Source organism: Pelophylax lessonae, assembly GCF_965119305.1.
Source record: "Pelophylax lessonae genome assembly, chromosome: 7".
Lineage (NCBI taxonomy): Eukaryota > Metazoa > Chordata > Amphibia > Anura > Ranidae > Pelophylax > Pelophylax lessonae.
The window spans coordinates 203409354-203428862 of NC_138774.1; the positions used below are offsets into that span (position 1 = coordinate 203409354).

At 44.6% G+C, this 19509-nt stretch overlaps 1 protein-coding gene across 1 annotated transcript in view; it reads right to left on the minus strand.

The window, feature by feature from the left end:
• Positions 1-6825: 6825 nt before the first annotated feature.
• The window catches only part of ARAF (A-Raf proto-oncogene, serine/threonine kinase), a 77072-nt gene continuing 64388 nt past the window's right edge, over positions 6826-19509 (minus strand). The window contains exons 9-17 of the mRNA XM_082262892.1: positions 17504-17531; positions 16882-17000; positions 16571-16773; positions 16286-16462; positions 14551-14597; positions 13916-14034; positions 13700-13831; positions 11102-11236; positions 6826-7772 (exon numbers count right to left, since the gene is read on the minus strand). Of these exons, the coding sequence (XP_082119018.1) occupies positions 7632-7772; positions 11102-11236; positions 13700-13831; positions 13916-14034; positions 14551-14597; positions 16286-16462; positions 16571-16773; positions 16882-17000; positions 17504-17531 (1101 nt within the window). The 3' untranslated portion in view covers positions 6826-7631. The remainder of the gene's footprint in view (positions 7773-11101; positions 11237-13699; positions 13832-13915; positions 14035-14550; positions 14598-16285; positions 16463-16570; positions 16774-16881; positions 17001-17503; positions 17532-19509) is intronic.

A 19509-nucleotide genomic window follows, 5' to 3' on the forward strand; every position in this document is an offset into this window, starting at 1 on the left:
CCAAGATTCGGGTCACCGAATAGGTACGTGGGGGAAATCCCAAAGATTCACACCACGCGATATAAGTCTTCCATGTGCGATAATAGACTTTGCTGATAGTTGCTTTCCTTGCTTTAATTAGAGTAGGAATAACTGAAGCTGACAACCCTCTGTCCTTCAGTACCTGGGTCTCAATAGCCAGGCCATTAAAACCAGCAACTGTAAAGCACGATGGAAGATCGGTCCTTGAGACCGCAGATCCTCCCTGAGAGGAAGTCTCCAAGGAGCGTCCGCGACTAGCCTGTCCAAGTCGACGTACCCGGCTTGACGAGGCCAGCTTGGAATTTCCAGGATAACTGGAGTTCCCTCCACCTCTATCCTGCGGAGAAATCTCAGCAGCAATTTGAGAGGGGGGGGAAGACATATAGTAGCTGATACTGCCTTTACAGGCCGTTCAGCGCGTCTGCTGCGTCCGCTAGAGGATCGCGGGCGCGAGCCCTGTTGAGCCGACCTGCCAACAGATCCATATCCGGGGTGCCCCAATGAAGGGACAGCTGGTGAAATACCTCTGGATGAAGAGACTATTCCTCTTGATCCAGAATCTGACGGCTGAAATAATCTGCCTGTCCACCCCCGTGATAAATATCGCGGAGAGAACTGGAACAACTGTTACCCCAATAAGAATGTTGGCCACTTCTATGGCAGCCAGGGCACTCTTGGTGCCCCTTGGTGATCGACATAAGTCATGACCGTGGCATAGTCCGATTGGATCCGAACCGGGCTGCCCTGGAGCTGCTCGGTCCAGTAAATCAGACAAAGTCTGATCGCTCTCAGTTCCAACACATTTATCGGTAACCTGGAATTTATCAGAAGAAATGACTTCCCCTGGCTGAGCATCGGAGACCGAAGCCACCAGACCAGAGCCTCCCTGGTCCGCTCGCTCAATCGGATCCGATTGTCCAGGGAATCGGAATTCCGATTCCATATGAGAAGAATCTCCTCTTTGGAGAATTCGGGTATGAGACTGGGCAAACGGTACTGCCTCTAAGGAGGCGACCATCAATCCCAGCCAGTTGACGGACAGCAACATCCGAATCATTGACTGAATCTTCTGGAGTTTCTCCGCATGGAGAAACACTCTTGCCAAGGATGTATCCAAAATTAGGCCCAGATAGTTCAGTCTCCTGGTGGGAACCAGGGATGATCTTTGGGAAAAGCAACGTAAACGCTGATGTCCTGCGAAGATGGGGATATGATGATAGGCATCCTAAATGTCTATGGACGCCAGGAAATCCCCCTGATGCAGGGAGGCCACCACTGTATGGATGGACTCCATCTCTTCCAAGACCAGAATTGGAAGCACCTAGCCCTTTTTCCTGGGCATTGTGAACAAGTTCGACTAGAACTCCTCCAAGGAATGGGAACTACCACTGCTTGTTGTATCAAGCTGTCCCCCGCAAAGCTTCTCAAGCGACCCGGGGATGTCGAATATTGGAAGGGAAGAATCGCACCGGTGGAAGTGATCGAAACTCGATCTTGTATCCCGACCATATGACCTTTGCGAACCCCTTTATTCGGGATTCTGGAAAGCCCTGGATCCGGAAACCGGTGAAGACGTCCCCCCACCCTAGAGATGGGTGGGGCCCATTCTGTCAATCCAACGGGATAACAGTGGCTTTATTTAGTCTGGAAATCGGTGAGTCCACTATTGGTGGTACCGTCCATCTTTGTAATGAGGGATTCCTCAAAATGATAGCGCCTAGCAATGCGTTTGGAAATAGCAGGGGTTCGTTTTCGGACGACCCCATTTGGGCAAGGGAAACCCTTCGCCATTTTGGTAGGCTTGCTAGTACCAAAAAAAGAATATCAGTCTCAGCTACCTCTGCCGGTGTAACCTCAAGATTTAGGGTTTCCCGGACAGACACAACTAGTGCTTCCACCAACGCTTCTTGTGCTATGGCGGAGGCAGAAGCGTACTTCTTACTGTCTGAGGAGACCGTACCTGAGACAACAACCCCAGAAAAGGGACTGCAATGACCAGCTCAGAATCCGTATCTGAGGTATCAGATGACATAGGGGTAGGCGGGGTCGCTCTTCTTGACCCCTGTCCCTGACAGGCTACCTCCACCCGGGATACCAAAGACTCCAAAACTGCTGATAATGCATCATCACAAGTGGGGTACTGGAGGGTCCTGCGGCCACCCTGAGGGGATCAGGTGGGGATACATGTGTGGCAGGGTTCATGTAACAAGACACTTGCCAGCAAACACAAAAAAATTAATTGCAAGAAAAAAACATTTTTTTTTTTTTTTTTTAACTTAGACCCCCAGCGCAATAGCGCCCCTCAGTCTACCTGCTTGGACCCCTCAGAAAGAGAGAGAGAGACCCCAAGGCTCACCTGATGCACAGAATTTTCTTATCAACTTGCTTCCAGCACTATCTGTTACAGACAGGAAGTCTTTGGCTTGCTTTCCCGGGCCAAGGAGGCGGTTCCGCCCCTTTACACGCCTTCCGGCGCCTCCCAATTACTCCACGAGGTGTTTGGTCACCTCAAACATGGCCGCCCCCATGCTGGAGACCCGAGGCTACGCCAATATGGCGGCCTCGTGCGATCTGCAGAAAAATGGCGGCGGCCTGTGTAGGATAGCGGCGGCTTGCAAGCTAGCAGCGGCCTGTGTGCATTTGGCCTGTGCGGCCTGCGGAAGTGCCTCGGCCTGCGGGAGGTGTCCCCGGCCTGCGGGAGGCTGTGCGGCCTGTGGAAGTGACCGGCTTTCTGGAGGGATGGCGATCTGTGGCTGCAGTAACTCAGGCATAGGCCTGTGTATACACTATGACAGGTAGGATACCTCTATACCTCAATAGTAATGCCTTTTAGTAGTCTGCCACTGACTTCAGTCACCCTTACAGTCCTATAGTGACTTTAGATAGTCAGCTCCCAAACCAAGCCTCCTGGTTTCTATTCACAAAAATCACACTCAAATTGGGGGATCGGTGACCTGTTATAGGATAGAGGGGAGACCCAGAAACTGAGTGTCTGACCATCCCAGAGAGGGGCCCACGTCCACCAACAAACCCGACAGGGGGAAGAGGGGGAACATTCTACTCACCATACCGGAACCAGGCGGGCACCAACTCCTGACAGAACCCCTCTCCACCGGGGTGGGGGGGCTGTCGACCAATACGGACGCCGTGACTCTGTTGGTCATTGGCGTCCAGGCGAGACGTTTAACTCGCAGGGTCAGTCCCCGTCCAGTGGGACTATGTCGCGGCCGACCCAGCGCGGAGCTATAGCCTGCCCGCGCTCGTAGGCTGAACTGGGGTGACCACTGGATCTCAACATCCAGCCCGTCGCCCAGTTTCAGCGTACTTGCTTGAAGATCTCACAGGAACACTGGAGAAAAAAAGCTGTCTAAAAAAGTATTTCTAAAAAAATCCTGCCAGGACCGAAGATCCTAGCAAGGAATCTAGGTCCTTACTCCTAACTAGACAGAAAAAAACTGATTTGCTGTAGCAGGAAGTGAGATGATATACCCTCTGGGACTGCCCCTAGGGTGTGGCCAGAACGTTTTCTTTCCTGTCTAGTCCTACTCCTGTAGAGGGCAGTATAACCCGAGTTGATATTAATCAAGGAGGACTACGTCTGTCAATGAGCGACAGAGAAAAAAAAGTTTATCCTCTTAGGATACTAGCAAAAACAGAGTCATGCTGGTAGCAGGAGGAGTTATCCTGGGAGACACAGTGTAAAAACAGCAGTGCCAAAATGTATTAAAATGTAAATGGTTTAATGAAAGGCAAACAACTCACAGGATAACAGATGATAAAGCACATATCAAGTAGTGGACCTCTCTATACCAGACCCATCCGGAGTGCTGTGATCTGTGTAACCCTCAGTCACGGCCACACTGGTGGATTCCAGAGCTCCAGGGCTGTGAGAGGGACACAAGGCTGACAGCTGAGACATCAACAGTAAAAAGGCATAAGGCGTGCCAGCGCGCGTTTCGGAGCATGCGTACTCCTTTATCAGGCCATGTGGAGGCCATATTGGATGTGTTTATATAGGGCATGGGCGGACAATGCCCAGCCTTGTACACAGAGCCAGTCTAACATACATTACAGCTGCTTGTCATTAAACAATAGGTATGTACATATAGCCTTAAACCAGGGCAAATTTTATGCAGAAGAAAGACCATAAGGATCTTGTTAAATAAAAATAATAGTATGGGGGGGCAGCAGTGGGGGTATAGTGTGCCAAGAGGGGGCAGTAAGGGGGGAAGGCAGCATGATGGGAGGGGCAGTATGGAGGGGACAAAATAAAAGGAGGGGGCAGTATGGGGGGGGCAGAGTGTCAGTCACTAGGACACCAGGCTGGAACACTACACTCTGCTGTGGCAGACATTGTGTTTGTGTCTTACCAGGCAGAAGGGGCTAGGAGGTATTTCTAGCATTTCTCCCACCGTGCCCAGCGGCATTGACAGAAGAGGCGGGAGCTGAAGCTGGAGTCGGGGGGCGGAGCTAGGAGGCAGTCCTAGGTACGGATGCTTGTCACCATCGTGGATAGCTAGCAGCAGGCTGGATAGGAGGTCCGGTGGGACGGCATACACTAACAACCGATCCCGCTCCTGTAGCCACTGAAAGCCCTGCAGGAGTCAAGAAGTGAATAAGGAGATCGGTTCTACTATATGCCGCCCTGCTGGCTCCCATATCCAGCCTGATGCTAGCTGTATCATATCCACTATCCAGGATGGTGACAAGTAGTCATCTGTACCTAGAACCGACTCCGACACAGCAGTGAAGACAAATGTGACTGACAGGGGAGCTACAGGGGCCCCTTTCAGCATGGGGCCGGGTCGCACCCCCTATTGTTTTGCCACTGTGGCTGTTGCTACCTCTATAGTCCGGCTACAGCATACCTGACAGCAGGCGGCGGAGTGATATTCAGCTGTCAGTGATGCTGTAGCCGGAACTATAGAGGTAGCATCGGAAAATGCGGCCGCCTGCCTGCTTAATCCGCGGTCAGTGACTTCACTTATAGGAGGTACACAGCCAACTGACTCGCAGCACTGCCATTATACATTAGCAGAGGTGCTGAAATAGAGACTGATTCCCACACATTCTGTCAGCAAAAAAAGCCCTGGGGTGTGCCAGATGTGCCTGGGCATTAGGGTGTGCCCAGGCACACCCGGCACACCCCGTGCGCACGCCTATGGAAATGGGGTTACTTGAAACAATTATCACTAACCTAAAAATAGGTAATCATTCTTAATAGCTATAAAACGTAGCACTCAAAAAATTATTTATGACATTTTCCTAATTAAAGGGGGCCAGGAAAACATAAGCTAATAAAGTTGAAATTAAAAACATAACTTTCATGAAGATTATAATTTTGGCATAAATAACCCCATTCCCATATATTTGATCCTATGAACATTAGATATTAGAATATATTAGGACCTTCTTATGACCCAATAATTTAAAATTAGAATATATATCCATATCACTTCACCAATATCTCCCTACCCAAATTATATTATCCCCATAAATCTATAAAATTAACCTGGTCATTTAATGGCATGCCTTTGGTTTTTTAAAAAATATAAGCATATACAATTTTTAATTTCTTTCTATTAACATATATATTTTTTTTTATCTAACAGGACCCTTATGGTCTTATTTTTTTGCATATAATTCATCCTGGTGTAAAGTCTATATGTATATACATATTAAATGACAAGCAGTTGTAATGTATGTCGGCCTGGCTCTGTCTGTGTAGTTTGGGGACAACCGTGTGGGCCATTAGCTCGTGCCGCTGTCCCTTTATAACCACATCCAATATGGCCTTTGCAAGCCCTGATGAGGGAGTATGCATGCGCCAAACGTGCCACCACGCCTCTTGCCCAACTCCCGGGGACGTCTCAGCTGTCAGCCTTGTGTCTCTCCACCAGCCATGGAGCTCTGGAATCCACCAGCGTGGCAGCGACTGAGGATTACACAGATTCACAGCGATCCGGATGGGTCTAGTACAGAGAGGTTCACTGCCTGATATGTGCTTTATCATTTTTAATCTTGCGAGTTGTTTACCTCTCATTAAACCGGTTACATTTTAATACTACATTCAGATTGCCACTGCTGTTTTCCCCCCTTTGTCTGCTTAAATAGTCGCTTCTTACTCTGAGTATTCCAGGGATCCCGCTATACAAGGCTTATTCCTGCATCCTATGGACTTCCTATTACATGGACTTCATTTTTACTTTTAATCCTTTATCACCCAACCCTTCTGTGAAAGGTCCAGTTAACCCCATTTTTATTCTCACCTGCCACACCTTCCTGATATTTCTCCAAGCGCTTTTCAATGCCTTCATTCCAGAGTTATCCTGGGCCACCCTACAGTTTTTTTTTATTTGCCAGTGTTCACTCCTCCTGTAGGTGGCAGTATAGCCTGAAGTTGAAACACTTCCTGTGTCACTCAAAAGTATAGAAAAAATAAATTCTTCAAAACAGAGGCCGTTTGTTTTTTTTTTGTTTTTTACACCAAACATATTTTATTTAAAACTATATATATTATACATCCTTATATTCAAATGCAATTAAGATTTGTATATTCCCTCACCCAACAGTTTCTCAAGCATCACTTTAAGTTAACTGTCTTGTCCCCGACAAAGATTCTGACCTGAGAAGACAGTGCAGAAGGAAAAGGCTGATGGTATACAACATCTTTGAGAGATCCATATTCTAGCTGTTGAGGAACTGCAAATCTTAGTATAGGCAAACTAAGACTTTTAGTTTTAGACAGCTACAGGGACACAGGTGTTTGTTCCTGCTTGCTCTAAAGTTTCCATGATCAGTTGCAAAGAAAATTCTCCAATTCATTGACAAAAAAAAAAAAAAAAAAGTTGCTGGAGATTTAAATCAAAATCAGGCACGTCTTCAACTAGGCAATAAATATCTTCAAGACCGATGATGGCTTTTGTTGTTCAAGATCTTAAAGTCAGTTAAAAGAGTAAAATTGATTCTTAAGTCAGATTACCACTTCTGTTTTGATCCAGAATGAAATTCATGGGGCTGAATCATTCTTACTTGCTACCGAAAAAAGTCAATTTTACCTTTTCAGGAAGGAGTTCCCCCTTTTCTTCAATTTCTGGAAGGCACAGGTGTCCCTTGATGTCATGCAAAGCTCCACGTTTTACCTCCCAACATAAGTTGGAATGGGCAGTTTCCACACATGCCACTGTCACTAGAGACAAGGAGTTGTCATTTAAATGGCTAAAAACTTGCAGTCACATGATGAGAGATTAAAAAAGCGCCTCAGGGTTATCACATCTTCATGACAAACAGATAAAACAGCTCAGTTTTTTCCTTATATTCAGCTACAGAGGATCTCGTGCAAGGAATTGAATGAACTGGAAGACTGGGAAGAGGTCTTCAGGTTGACCATGCCTGAGCAGGGGAGGAGGCAAATCAATTCATAAGAGTGGTTTTAATTTGCAGGGGCATAGAAAGGATAGAGTTGAACATTCAACAGGGAGTGTAAAGTTGCATCAAGAAGAGAAACCACATGAGCCCAATGTTGAACGTCAGAATACAGAGGCCAGATTCATAGACGACAATCCGGAAATAGAAAGGCAATAAACTGTGTACACGGTGTGCTCTCCCCGTCAGTGGGGAACAAGGCGGAGAGTGCTAATCAGAAAGGGATTGAGGTCCTCAGAGTTCACAGCCCGATGCAGAGATGGTTCAGATGCACTGCGCTCAATCTTGGGAAGTGCTCGCTGGAGCAGCTCAATAGAGGAAAGGATCTGAAAAGCAAATGACAATACAAAATCAGGCCATAATAAAAAGGCATAGGCTGTTTAAATGATGCCATCAGAAAAGGTTTTAAATAACATTGGAAATATCTTATTCATAAAAGCTGAACCTCAATGTAGACTTTTATAGCTTTGAATAGGATTGGGAAAAAGTTAATACTTTGGTCAGGTTTTTTACTTCTGCCTTTGACACTATTGGGGAGATTTTCTCTCCGTTTCTTTTATAATAAATTGTCAGAAATCTTAACTAGGGATGCACCGAAATGAAAACTTTGGACCGAAAATGCACGATGCCCTTGGCCGAAAACCGAATCCGAAAATGACCTTTTCCCCCAAATAATTAAAGTATTATGCATCATGAGGGGGTTAATGTATTGTCACTGCTGGTCACTGATGCATTAGTGACCAACCAGTGGCAGTTAATTAACCCCTTTGTGCTGCATTAGTGCAACCAGTATCAGTGTTAATTAACACTGATACTGGTTGCATTAATGCAGCACAAAGGGGTTAATTAACTGCCACTGGTTGGTCACTAATGCAGCAGTGACAATACATTAACCCCCTCATGCTGCATAATACTAATACCAATGGTAAGCTGCCTCAGCTATCAACCCCCCCGCATCAGTCCCAGCGTCCTTCTCCTACTCACTCAGCTCCTCCGGTGTCCATTATTCAAAAGACGCGCCTCTGGCCGGCCGCCCGCCTCCCGGTGATGTCACTACTACTACGATCTGTCCATGAATGAAGTGACACACCGGGCGGGAGGGCGGGCGAGCAGCCGCTAATAGATATAACTATGTGAGCTTCACTTCACTTCATTTCCCTGTCAGCGGCACGATGTCCATGAATTAACTGACACTCCGAGCGGGAGGGCGGGGGGAGCGGCCGCTAATAACTATAACTATGTGAGCCTTCACTTCCCTGTCATGCATGTATCTCCTCTGACAGGGAAGTGAAGGCTCACATAGTTATAGTTATTAGCGGCCGCTCCCCCCGCCCTCCCGCTCGGAGTGTCAGTTCATTCATGGACATCGTGCCGCTGACAGGGAAGTGAAGGCTCACATAGTTACAGCTACTAGCGGCCGCTCCCCCCGCCCTCCCGCTCGGAGTGTCAGTTCATTCATGGACATCGTGCCGCTGACAGGGAAGTGAAGTGAAGGCTCACATAGTTACAGCTACTAGCGGCCACCCCCCCCGCCCTCCCGCTCGGTCTGTTAGTTCATTAATCATAGAGATCGCAGTAGTAGGGACATCACAGGGAGGCGGGCGGCCGGCCAGAGGCGCGTCTTTTCAAACCAGCGCTGCGCCCTCCTCCTTCCTCAAGCGGCCATTAATTTCGGCATTTTAACCCATTTTCGGCCGAAATGGGATAGGCCCATTTTCGGCCGAAAATTTTGGTGCATCCCTAATCTTAACTCAATAGCTTTCTACTAAAACAATCTTTTTTTGATTTCCTGTCCTGAAAGGAAGTAGCAATTTCCCCAAAAAAGAACACATGTGAAAGAAAAAAAAGAAAAAAAAACACCTTAGGGATTTAAGGTATGCCTGTCCATGAAGAACTTTGGGGGCTGCCATTGCTAGCTTTTACAAAATGCCACTTGGCTGGCTATTATGCTGACCCTCTGACCTCAGTACTCTCAGTCACTGAACCAGAACAAGTCCATCACATGTTATAACTTGTTCTACGTCAACATAGCAGCTATACATCCCACCAGCATACTCTAAAGGAGAATTCAGCAGTGACCCTGAGTGAAGAAAAGAAGGCAAAGGCTACCTTGAGAGATTTACCACCGAAGAGAAATTTGAGGGCAACCAAAGGGTGTTAATGAAAGTATGTTCCTAAACAAGGATCCAGACACAGACAAAAATGTTGTAATGAAGGGAAAATGTAAAAAAGGAATGATGTCAGGATTTGACCCAGATACCCCAGACAGTAAAAGATCAGCGAAGAAGTACAAGATGAATTTGGGATCACCCAAAAGGGTTGAGAAAATGGTTCTAAGTTAGGCTCAGGAGCTTTATAGTAAAAGGCACCCTGGAATTCGAGGATCAGGGTGTAAATAAGGGTCTAATAAAATAAATTTAAATAAACCCTATAATATTGTTACCTATAGCAGTGGTCCTCAACCCTGGCCTACGGGGCACACTAACAGGCCAGGTTTGCAAGATAACTGAAATACATCCAAGGTGATATAATTTGCTGCTCAGTGATTGCAGTACTCTAGTCTGCATCTCCCCAAGGTAATACCTAAAATCTGGCCTGTTAGTGGGCCCTGTAGGCCAGGGTTGAGGACCACTGACCTATAGGGCTGATGAAAAAGGTGAGCTTCAGGTGTTTTGCTTCTGGCGACAAATTGCTCATATGTGAACAGGGGCCATTGAAATGAATGGGATTTTGCTTGTTGGGCGTTTTGAGACTTCAGAGCTGAGCGTTTTATGAGCTGAAAAACGCTCAGGTGTGAACAGGGCCTAACATTTTAAGGCCTCATGCACATAAACAGTGAGAGGCTGAAAATAAACCCAGTGTAAAATTGTGGGAGATTTCCTGCATCCAGGAGCCACAGCATCTACAAGAGTGCAGCCGCATACAGCCATTCACTTGTATCGCCAGCTGTAAGTGGCTGTAGTCTGTGCATTGGCCTTTTCCTGCATATGTGCAGACTTCCACGCATGAAAAAAATATTGCACAGGCATAAGCAGTTAAATGCCAGTGTACAGAAGCATCAGTGTTTACTGTCATGCACTTATATGGTAGGCTGTACGTGGCACCCCAGTACGGGAAAAGGTCTCGAATTTTACACTATTTCTACCGCCCATCATCAGATCTCTTGTTTAGCCCTCTGAATGCCAGAACTCCTGACAGGGGAAAAGCTGCTTAAAAAGCACACCTACAGCCATATATTGCATTAACGCTCAAACGTGCCTAAATACGTCTAGCGTTTAGGAGTGTTCATCATTTATTCAGCTCCTTTCCTGAATTCTCCTTTGGAAGCCTTTTTTTTTTTACCCTGTAAAACATGCCTCTTCAAATAAGCCTGTAAATGCTTACACGGACAGATAGGCTAACATGGAGGTGCTTTTACAGGCAGAAAAATTTGCCAAGTGCCTTTAAAAGCAGGGGTTTTATTTTTGTTTTTTTTTTAAGCCCAGTGTGCATGAGGCCTAAGAATTCAGTGCAATCTTCTCCAAGCGTTGTATCGTTAAGCTTTCTCAAATATTTTATGACACAAATGGACACAAGACTCCTGTGCTTCAAGTCAACACTGCTGTCCACTGTGCTTGTCAGTCGAGGTGTTAAAGACAGGAGGACAGCAGCTCACCTGTGGGAACAGAGGCCTCTCCTCCCTCTTGAATTTCAAGCAATCTGATAGAAGTCTTTTCATGGCTTTGGGACAGTTAGTGGACACTTTGCTGAGGTCAGGACTGAGGTAACCACGACCGACCATGAAAATGATCTGCAAAAAGAGAATGATGCAAGTTCACTTTGTTAGTATTTCACTCAAGAAGCCATTCCTACATCAACCCTGAGTTACGAACACCACTATCCACTACTATTCAGTTGAGACGAACTTGGACAAGGATTGTGTATTTATGTCCGCTTCCACCTAAAAAGTTTTTTTTTCTCAAATACTGATAGAGGCGTAACAAGGCCCCTTCTAACCAGCAAGTCAAAATAACCGCATTCAGGAAAGGGTGACGGAGAGAAAAGTGAAACTCAGTATTCATCTGCTGCTTCTCTACTTCCTGAAATCTTTCATTTAAATGAGTTCTAGGCGGGGAAGAGGGGGAACTTTTACACCATAAGTAAGGTTTTCTGTGTACAACTTCTTGATAGGGATGCCATTCACCAAGTGCCAGGTTTCCAGTAGTTTATTCTTTAGCTGTGTGGGGACTTCTTGTACAGAGAGCCAACTAAAGGAGCAAGTAGAGGTGGATTTGGGTAAAACCCTGTCTGCCAACTAAATACTGTTGTGGTTGCACTGAAATCTTAAAGTGGTTGTAAAGTCTCGTGGTTTTTTTTTTTTTTAAACAAACATGTTAAAACGTACCTGCCCTGTGAAGTGGTTTTGCACAAGGCAGCCCAGATCCTCCTCTTCTCGGGTCCCTCTTCTGTGCTCCTGGCCTCTCCCTCCAGTCGAGTGCCCCCACAGCAAGCAGCTTGCTATGGGGGCACCCGAGTCGAGCTGCAGCTCCGTGTGTCCATTCAGACACAGAGCTGCCGTTCGGCCCCGCCCCCTCTCTCTCCCGATTGGAGAACTGACTTTAATTGACAGCAGTAAAACAATATGTGTAGCGCTAACAAAAAATTTGAAATATTACTGGCAAAAATAACTAAATCAGTGCCAAAATATACAACCATAAAATATAAAAAGACACACTATGAAAATAATCAAAGTTTGGTGCCAAAAAACATATGTGAACCAAAATTAATAGTCCATGCACTATAGAGGATATGAGAAAAATAATCAATCAGTGTCCAAACAAATTCATCAAGTGCAACATATGAAGTATGGAAGAAATTTCAAGGAACCACAAGTCCCAGCAGGTAAGTCCAATTTCCACAGAGCCAGGGATAAGAAAAAGGAAACCACCCATGAAGGATCACCAAGGAAGCAAATTACCAGCTTACCAGAGCGAGTTGGTCACCCAAACTAATGGATAAACCACTGTAGGCTGCCAACAGGAAAGCAAGATGTTGATTGAATACCGGACCTGAGCTGCTTGTCACTAGTGGAGTGACATCTGGTGGAACTTTCTAGTATTACTACCAAGCCTACAGTGGTCTATCCATTAGTTTGGGTGACCAACTCGCTCTGGTAAGCTGCTAATTTGCTTCCTTGGTGATCCTTCACGGGTGGTTTCCTTTTCCTTATCCCTGGTTCTGTAGAAATTGGACTTACCTGCTGGGACTTGTGGTTCCTTGAAATTTCCTCAATACTTCATATGTTACACTTGATGAATTTGTTTGGACACTGATTTTTCTCATATCCTCTATAGTGCATGGACTATTAATTTTGGTTCACATATAGGTTTTTTGGCACCAAACTGATTATTTTCACAGTGTGTCTTTTTATATTTTATGGTTGTATTTTTGGCACTGATTTCGTTATTTTTGCCAGTAATATTTCACATTTTTTGTTCGCGCTACACATTGTTTTACTATTGTCTTGGGGATTTTTCTATGATTCCTATGTGTGCTGCTTTCATTTAATTTACTTTATACACTCAAGAGTTTAACATATTAGCGCGGAAATCTTCCACATATACATTTAATTGACAGCAGCAGGAGCCAATGGAGCCACTGTTTTGTCTCAGCCAATCAGGGGGGATAGTCCCGGACGGCTGAGGGAATTGTGGACATGGCTAGATAGAGATGGGGCTCAGGTAAGTATTAGGGGGTACTGGGGCGGCTGCTATACACAGAAGGCTTTTTATCTTAATGCATAGAATGCATCAAGATAAAACACTTTCTGCCTTTACAACTCCTTTAAAGTAAAGCTAAAAACTTTGAGCAGGCTCTTTATTGTCTACAAATGTACTTGCCTGCCTGCACACTGAGTGGGGAAATGCCTGACTCAGGATACATTCTCAAAAAGGTGCCAGTGTGTCAGGATGAATGAACTCCTGTGCATGCGCAAGAGCTGACATGATTGGTTGAGTGGATTACTCTTAAAATTGGGGGGGGGGGGGGGGAACGGCTTGTGTGACAGGTATAAATGCAATATTTAATTTTTTTTTTTTTTTAAGAATACTTTTTTTTCTTTGATAATGGCTCTTTATTAATTACATGTTAAATGGAAGGATCACATAACACATCAAGCTAAAGTTTTCCTAGCTGTGTGCCTAACTACATCATATCAACTCTACAAGGTTGCAATGACAGAGGTGAAAAATAAGAGTTAAAGGTCACGCCTTACCTGATCTCTATTATTTATATTCGCGTACGGTAACAAGCCAGCCATTAGTTCGTACAGGACCACTCCATATGCATACACGTCAGACTGAAAGCTGTACGGACTCGACTCCTGCATCCTTATCACCTCTGGTGCCTGGGACAAATACCATAAACGAAATGTGAGCAAACGTATACATCAGGAACAAAGCATGCAGGTAACAAGATCAGGAGGACTTACCATCCATAGGATGGAACCACTGGGTTGCTCCACCTGTTGGGATCCGCTCCACCGTGTCTTCACTGTGGCCAGCCCAAAGTCACCAATCTTCACGGTGAGACCCTCATGGAGGAAGATATCTTTCACACAGGGTTAAGGTAAAAATGGGTAGCTCTAGAAGAAACTTGCCATAGCTATGATGCATGCTACATAGCAGTCTATTCCTAAAGCAGAATTTTTTACATAGTCATCTCTTCAAGCTTTCCAGCTTGACCATAGACTTTCCTCAATTACCACCCCTCCCTCTTTAAACCTCTTTTTTGTTGTTCCACTCACTACTCTTCTCTCCAAAGATAAGCAAGCAGTGCCATCACGTGACAGTGCCACCCTCCAACTGGAGACCTCTGAGGTGAAAAAAATCCCCCAGAACCAAAAGCAGGAAGTTGAAATATTTTTTTAAAAGATATTTAATGATTTTAAAAGTTTAAAACATTCATTTTGGAGGATTTAAAGGCCTATCTCCCATGACAAAATTCTTTATTTTTTTCACTATGTACTGTGTCTACCTCTAGTGGTAACACATAGAATTACAAATGTTACCCAAAGTATACTAAACATTATTCATGAAGTCGCTTCTCTATTTGCATACAGGATACTGTTGGATTTCAGGTCTCGATGGATGATATTTTTAGCATGAAGATAACTAGGAAGTAAAAGAAAAGAAAAGTCATAATAAGAAAAAGGAGACAGGGTCATACTGAGACATTGGGCAAGCTCCAGGCAATAAGTAAAATCAAATAGTGGGTGATTAATGCTACTTAAAGAGGAAGTAAAGCTTTGTTTTTTCTTCTGACCTGCAAAGTAAAGGCAGAATGTGCTAGTATGCATTGCATACGAACACATTATGTGAAACTTAACTGCAAACTAAGCCCTCCATCGATGAAGTGTCAGCGCTGGGGGACGCATCCATCTTCTTCTGTCTTCCTTCCTGGTCCGTGGACTCCGGCTGTGTGACCGGCCTGGAGCCGCCTGATGTCACTCCCGTGCGTGCATGCGGGAGCCACCGGTCACATCAGAGGGCACTGAAGGAACGGCACAGGTGGCCGTTTCTTCAGAGTGCATGCACCGATGACGAAATAGGATATAGATATAGATATATATATATATATATATATATATATATATACACACACAGTAAATATCTCCTAAACGGTACACATTTATGAGATATTTACAATACCTGAGAATGAGAATTTACAACCACTTTAAGAGTTACAGCAAATTTGCTGACATAATTGAGGCCATTAACAATTTTCATACTCTGTAAAAAATGCATTTGAGTTTAAAAAACTGTTTTAGCTATGGGCATCAAAAATTATCTAATATCCAACACTGGGTTTCCACCAGGTCACCTGTAATCACACAACTTTGGGTGCCCAAAGAAACTACCTGCTCTGCTAGGATCCCTTTTTTACATTATTTTACATCATAATTTCCCCTTCTACCGGTTCAAACGTGGTTTACAATATTGTGACTATGTGTAAATCATTATTTGAGAGGACTGTATTCCTACCGATGATGAAGACAACTTTGCTGGAACAAACAAAGGTCAGCAGGGACACCCCAAGCTCTCAGGTGGACTAGAACAGTGTTTTCACATGGCAGATTTCACAGTTGGAGCATCCAAGAAAAAAGGCCCAGGGGCCAGATCGGATTTCTCAGCAGGGAATCAGCGGACACTGACACAGCCCACTCTGCCCTGTGGGCAGTCAGATGTAAACGGACCAGCTGTCTGTTTACATCCCACTGCCTTCCGATCCGATCTGACCAGATGAAGGGAAACAGATCCCCTTCTGTTTGGTTTTGCTGGATCAGATTGGAAGTAGGCGGGTGTAAATGCACACAAGCCCATTTACATACACCGCTCCATCCAGAATGGAGGATCTGATCGGAACGCTGGTGTGAAAGGGGCCATCGAAGCTAGAGACTAACTATACCTAATATAGAACTGTCTGGTGTGTGATTCGAATTACCTCACCAGCCGGGTTATTGTTTGATAAAAAAAACCTCCCAAAAACTTGTTTCTGCCCGCACATACTGCAGCATGAGTAGGAGGATGTATAGCACAAAAGCACAATACATAAGGCCGCAGTGTCACCCATAAACACTGTAAAAACCTGTTAACATTACAGTTGCAGTGTATTTTGGATAGCCTCAAAAGATTACCCATTGATTTTACTGATTGAGTTACCATTTACCTTATGAAAGATGAACTATGTACAGGACACAGACTTAACATTTTTTGCATATGAAAACAATTCAGAAACAGGAACATATGAAGAGCAGAGAACGCATTTCTGTTTTCCACATGACAGACTTAACTACACTTACTCCATCCCTTGTGCTGTCTGCCTTGCAATGTCGATAAGTTGAAATATGTCAAATCGAGTCTCAATAACATGCAGATGGCGGTACAGGCTGCTCCCTTCGCACCACTGGGTGATTATTGCAAAGTTAGGTTTTGTCATAAAGCCCATGAAAAGCAGAATATTGACATGACGTGTCTTCCTGCACAGGGAAATAACGGAAAGGATGTTAGCCAAGGTGAGAAAAAGTTACCTTCAGTACAATCATATTTCTGATCCTTACAAGTCACTGCCACCTCCGCTCACCCACCTCAGAACCTGCATCTCATTCTTAAAGGCCTGGATCTGCTCTGACGTTGGATTGGTTACTTTGAGAATCTTGACAGCCACATCGCCGTGCCACTTGCCACGAAATACTGTGCCAAAGGAGCCTGCTCCAATGCGTTTCAGTATCACTACCTCACTGGAGTTCACTTCCCAGTAGTAGCTGGAATCGCGGTATCCCAGCTGTTTCTATAGAGAGAGCCAAAAAGAAGGTTTGGTAACACTATGAAACCGATCACTCCTCATTCATCCATTGAATTACCAGAGCTCTAAGCCCCGATGGTCCTGATCACTCACCACTTTCTTCTTTTCATCTGATGCAGAAGTCTTTCTCTCTCTTGGAGTCTCAACAGGAGACTTTACTGGAGGAGATTTACTCCCAAGAGGAACTCCAGTCTTTGGTGTCCCATCCCGAGCTACAATAATAGAAGACACAAGGATATAAAGAGATGCTATGTTTATTCTCCTTTTGTGCGATCATGCAAGAGTGCCTTGAATATATAGTGGCACTGAAGTACGCTAAACAAATACAAACCAGGTGCTGCAAACATAGCATAAGAATGACAGACTGCACAGAAGAGGAGATGGAGAGAATCAGCTGTGGGTCAGAAAGCTTGGGAACAGTGTAAATAAAGGCCTTCATGATCAATGGGATAAAACAAGGAAGATGTAATGCAAGGTTTTAACTTGAATTAAAAGCTAGATTGTATATGTTCTGCACAGGAGGGGTTCCAAAGGGCACAAAGGATAAACACAAAAACAAGCTGAAGCAGTCTTCAGGAGGGACTAAGAAACAAGGTGCTGAAGAGAACATTTTAAAAAAGCATGAAGACATATAGAAGCTGCACGTGAATAGATATACATGTTCAGAGGCAGTAGGAACCAAAGAATGAGTGTCTTATTTATATTAGATACTCACGAATGACTCCAACGCTCCTCAATGCCTCCTGAACAAATGCAACAGAAAACAAAGAATGTGTAAGGGAAATTAACAAATAATGGTCTCCTTCCTCTGTACTACAAACGTCTTTGGTACTTGTTTAAAGCCCTACCTACACAGAGAGAATCTATAGATCTACTGAACACAAACTATATTGTCTGCTCATAAGGAAAACTAATGCTTGAATAAACAGAGGCTAGCATTTGTAATTAAATCCACACATCAAGACTATTCTTTGAAACTATATCAGGTCATAAAAGCATCTGAAAGAAATCTGCACTTTCATAACAAGAACACTGGAGCTGTGCAATTTTCCTGTTCAAGTTTTGATAGTTTAGTGCAGAAGAAGAGAAGCCTGACTGGTGCCTTACAGCAAGGCCTTTCCTTTTTAAGAGTTAGTTCACCTTTTCAATAAAATATAGCATAAGGGACCCACAGTATGTTCAAAAGCCTTATTTTGTGCCTAAATAGTCATAACTTCATAAAGCCTGGGTGAGAAACTCCTACAGGTACCTGTGCCCTGTCCTGCCCTGTTTTCAGGATGCTTTCAAGTGGTTGTAAAGCTCAGGTATGAACAAATCAAATCCCTCTACAGTTTATACGTCTCAATTAAGAGCACTAAGTGTTATTTCTGTCTGCTGTTTTGTTCCTCTGCTGCTATCAGCATGAATTACTTCTGAGACGTTTTCCTGACACCAAGAGAAAAATGGTGACAGGGGAGGGACCTCCAGCTGATTGACAGCCTCAACTCTGCTTCTGTGTGGAGGTGAGTGCATCTCTTCCCTCCAATCAGCTCTCAAAGCTCTTCTCACTGAGCTCTGAAGTGTGTCATTTCAGCTCTCCACCTCCTTTTCCAGAAAGCTCAGGCAAGCTTTATTAATGCAGCACTTTGAACGGATGTAGGGAAAGGAAAACTGCAGATAAACATGAACAACTTATGTAGGAGGATGTGTGTCATCTCGGTGTATCACATGAGGCCAGTCACTTCACTGGGTATATGTTAGGGTTTACAACTACTTTACCATTAGACACTTTACCCCAGCATCACAGGAGTGAGCATTTTCTTTGTTTTAACTCTCTCTTGCCATGTCTGACAGCACTGATGAGCTCAGACACTGCAGTGAGGAAGGCAGAATATGTGAGCGCACTGCGCATGCACTGGGGTTGTAACAAGGAGAATGCTTTCTCCTGTGATGCTGGGGGTGGGCATCCATTTAAAGCATTCTGATAGGACAGCAGGGGGCACAGCTACCTAAAAGTTTTTAGGACAGACTTTAGGGGTGCAAATGGCCTACAAGAATGGCTATTTAACTAAGCACAATATTTTTAAAGCTTCATAGGGTTTTATTTTTAAACACTGAACTGCCTAGCTAACCTTTTAGGAGTCTTAGATAAACTGCCTATCTTTGGGAGACACTGCCAGTCCACTGGCATTGGATCAACTGGATCTGGACTCCGGGTGTTGAAAAAGTAAGCAGCAAACAGTGTCCTTTATGAACAAAACAACACTATATAACACAATAACACTATAACAACACTGTCAATATTCAGACAATACCTGTTGTGCTTTATGCACAGAAAACAGTCAATCCAGCAAGTTTTCTAAAGATACAATGAAGCATGATAAAGGAACGGACAATGGGAGTTTGAAGATGGCGAAACGTATCTGTTATATTTTATAACAGAAATGTAACCTACATCTAAGCAATGCTCATCAACCAAACTCAAAAAAAGCTTTACTCTACACTCGCAGAGGACTTGGCTAAGATTCCATATTATCAAACTGCCAGTGTCACACCAGCCTCACTAAACACAGTCCTCCCTTCTAGTGTCACACCAGCCTCACTAAACACAGTCCTCCCTTCTAGTGTCACACCAGCTTCACTAAACACAGTCCTCCTTTCTAGTGTCACACCAGCTTCACTAAACACAGTCCTCCCTTCTAGTGTCACACCAGCTTCACTAAACACAGTCCTCCCTTCTAG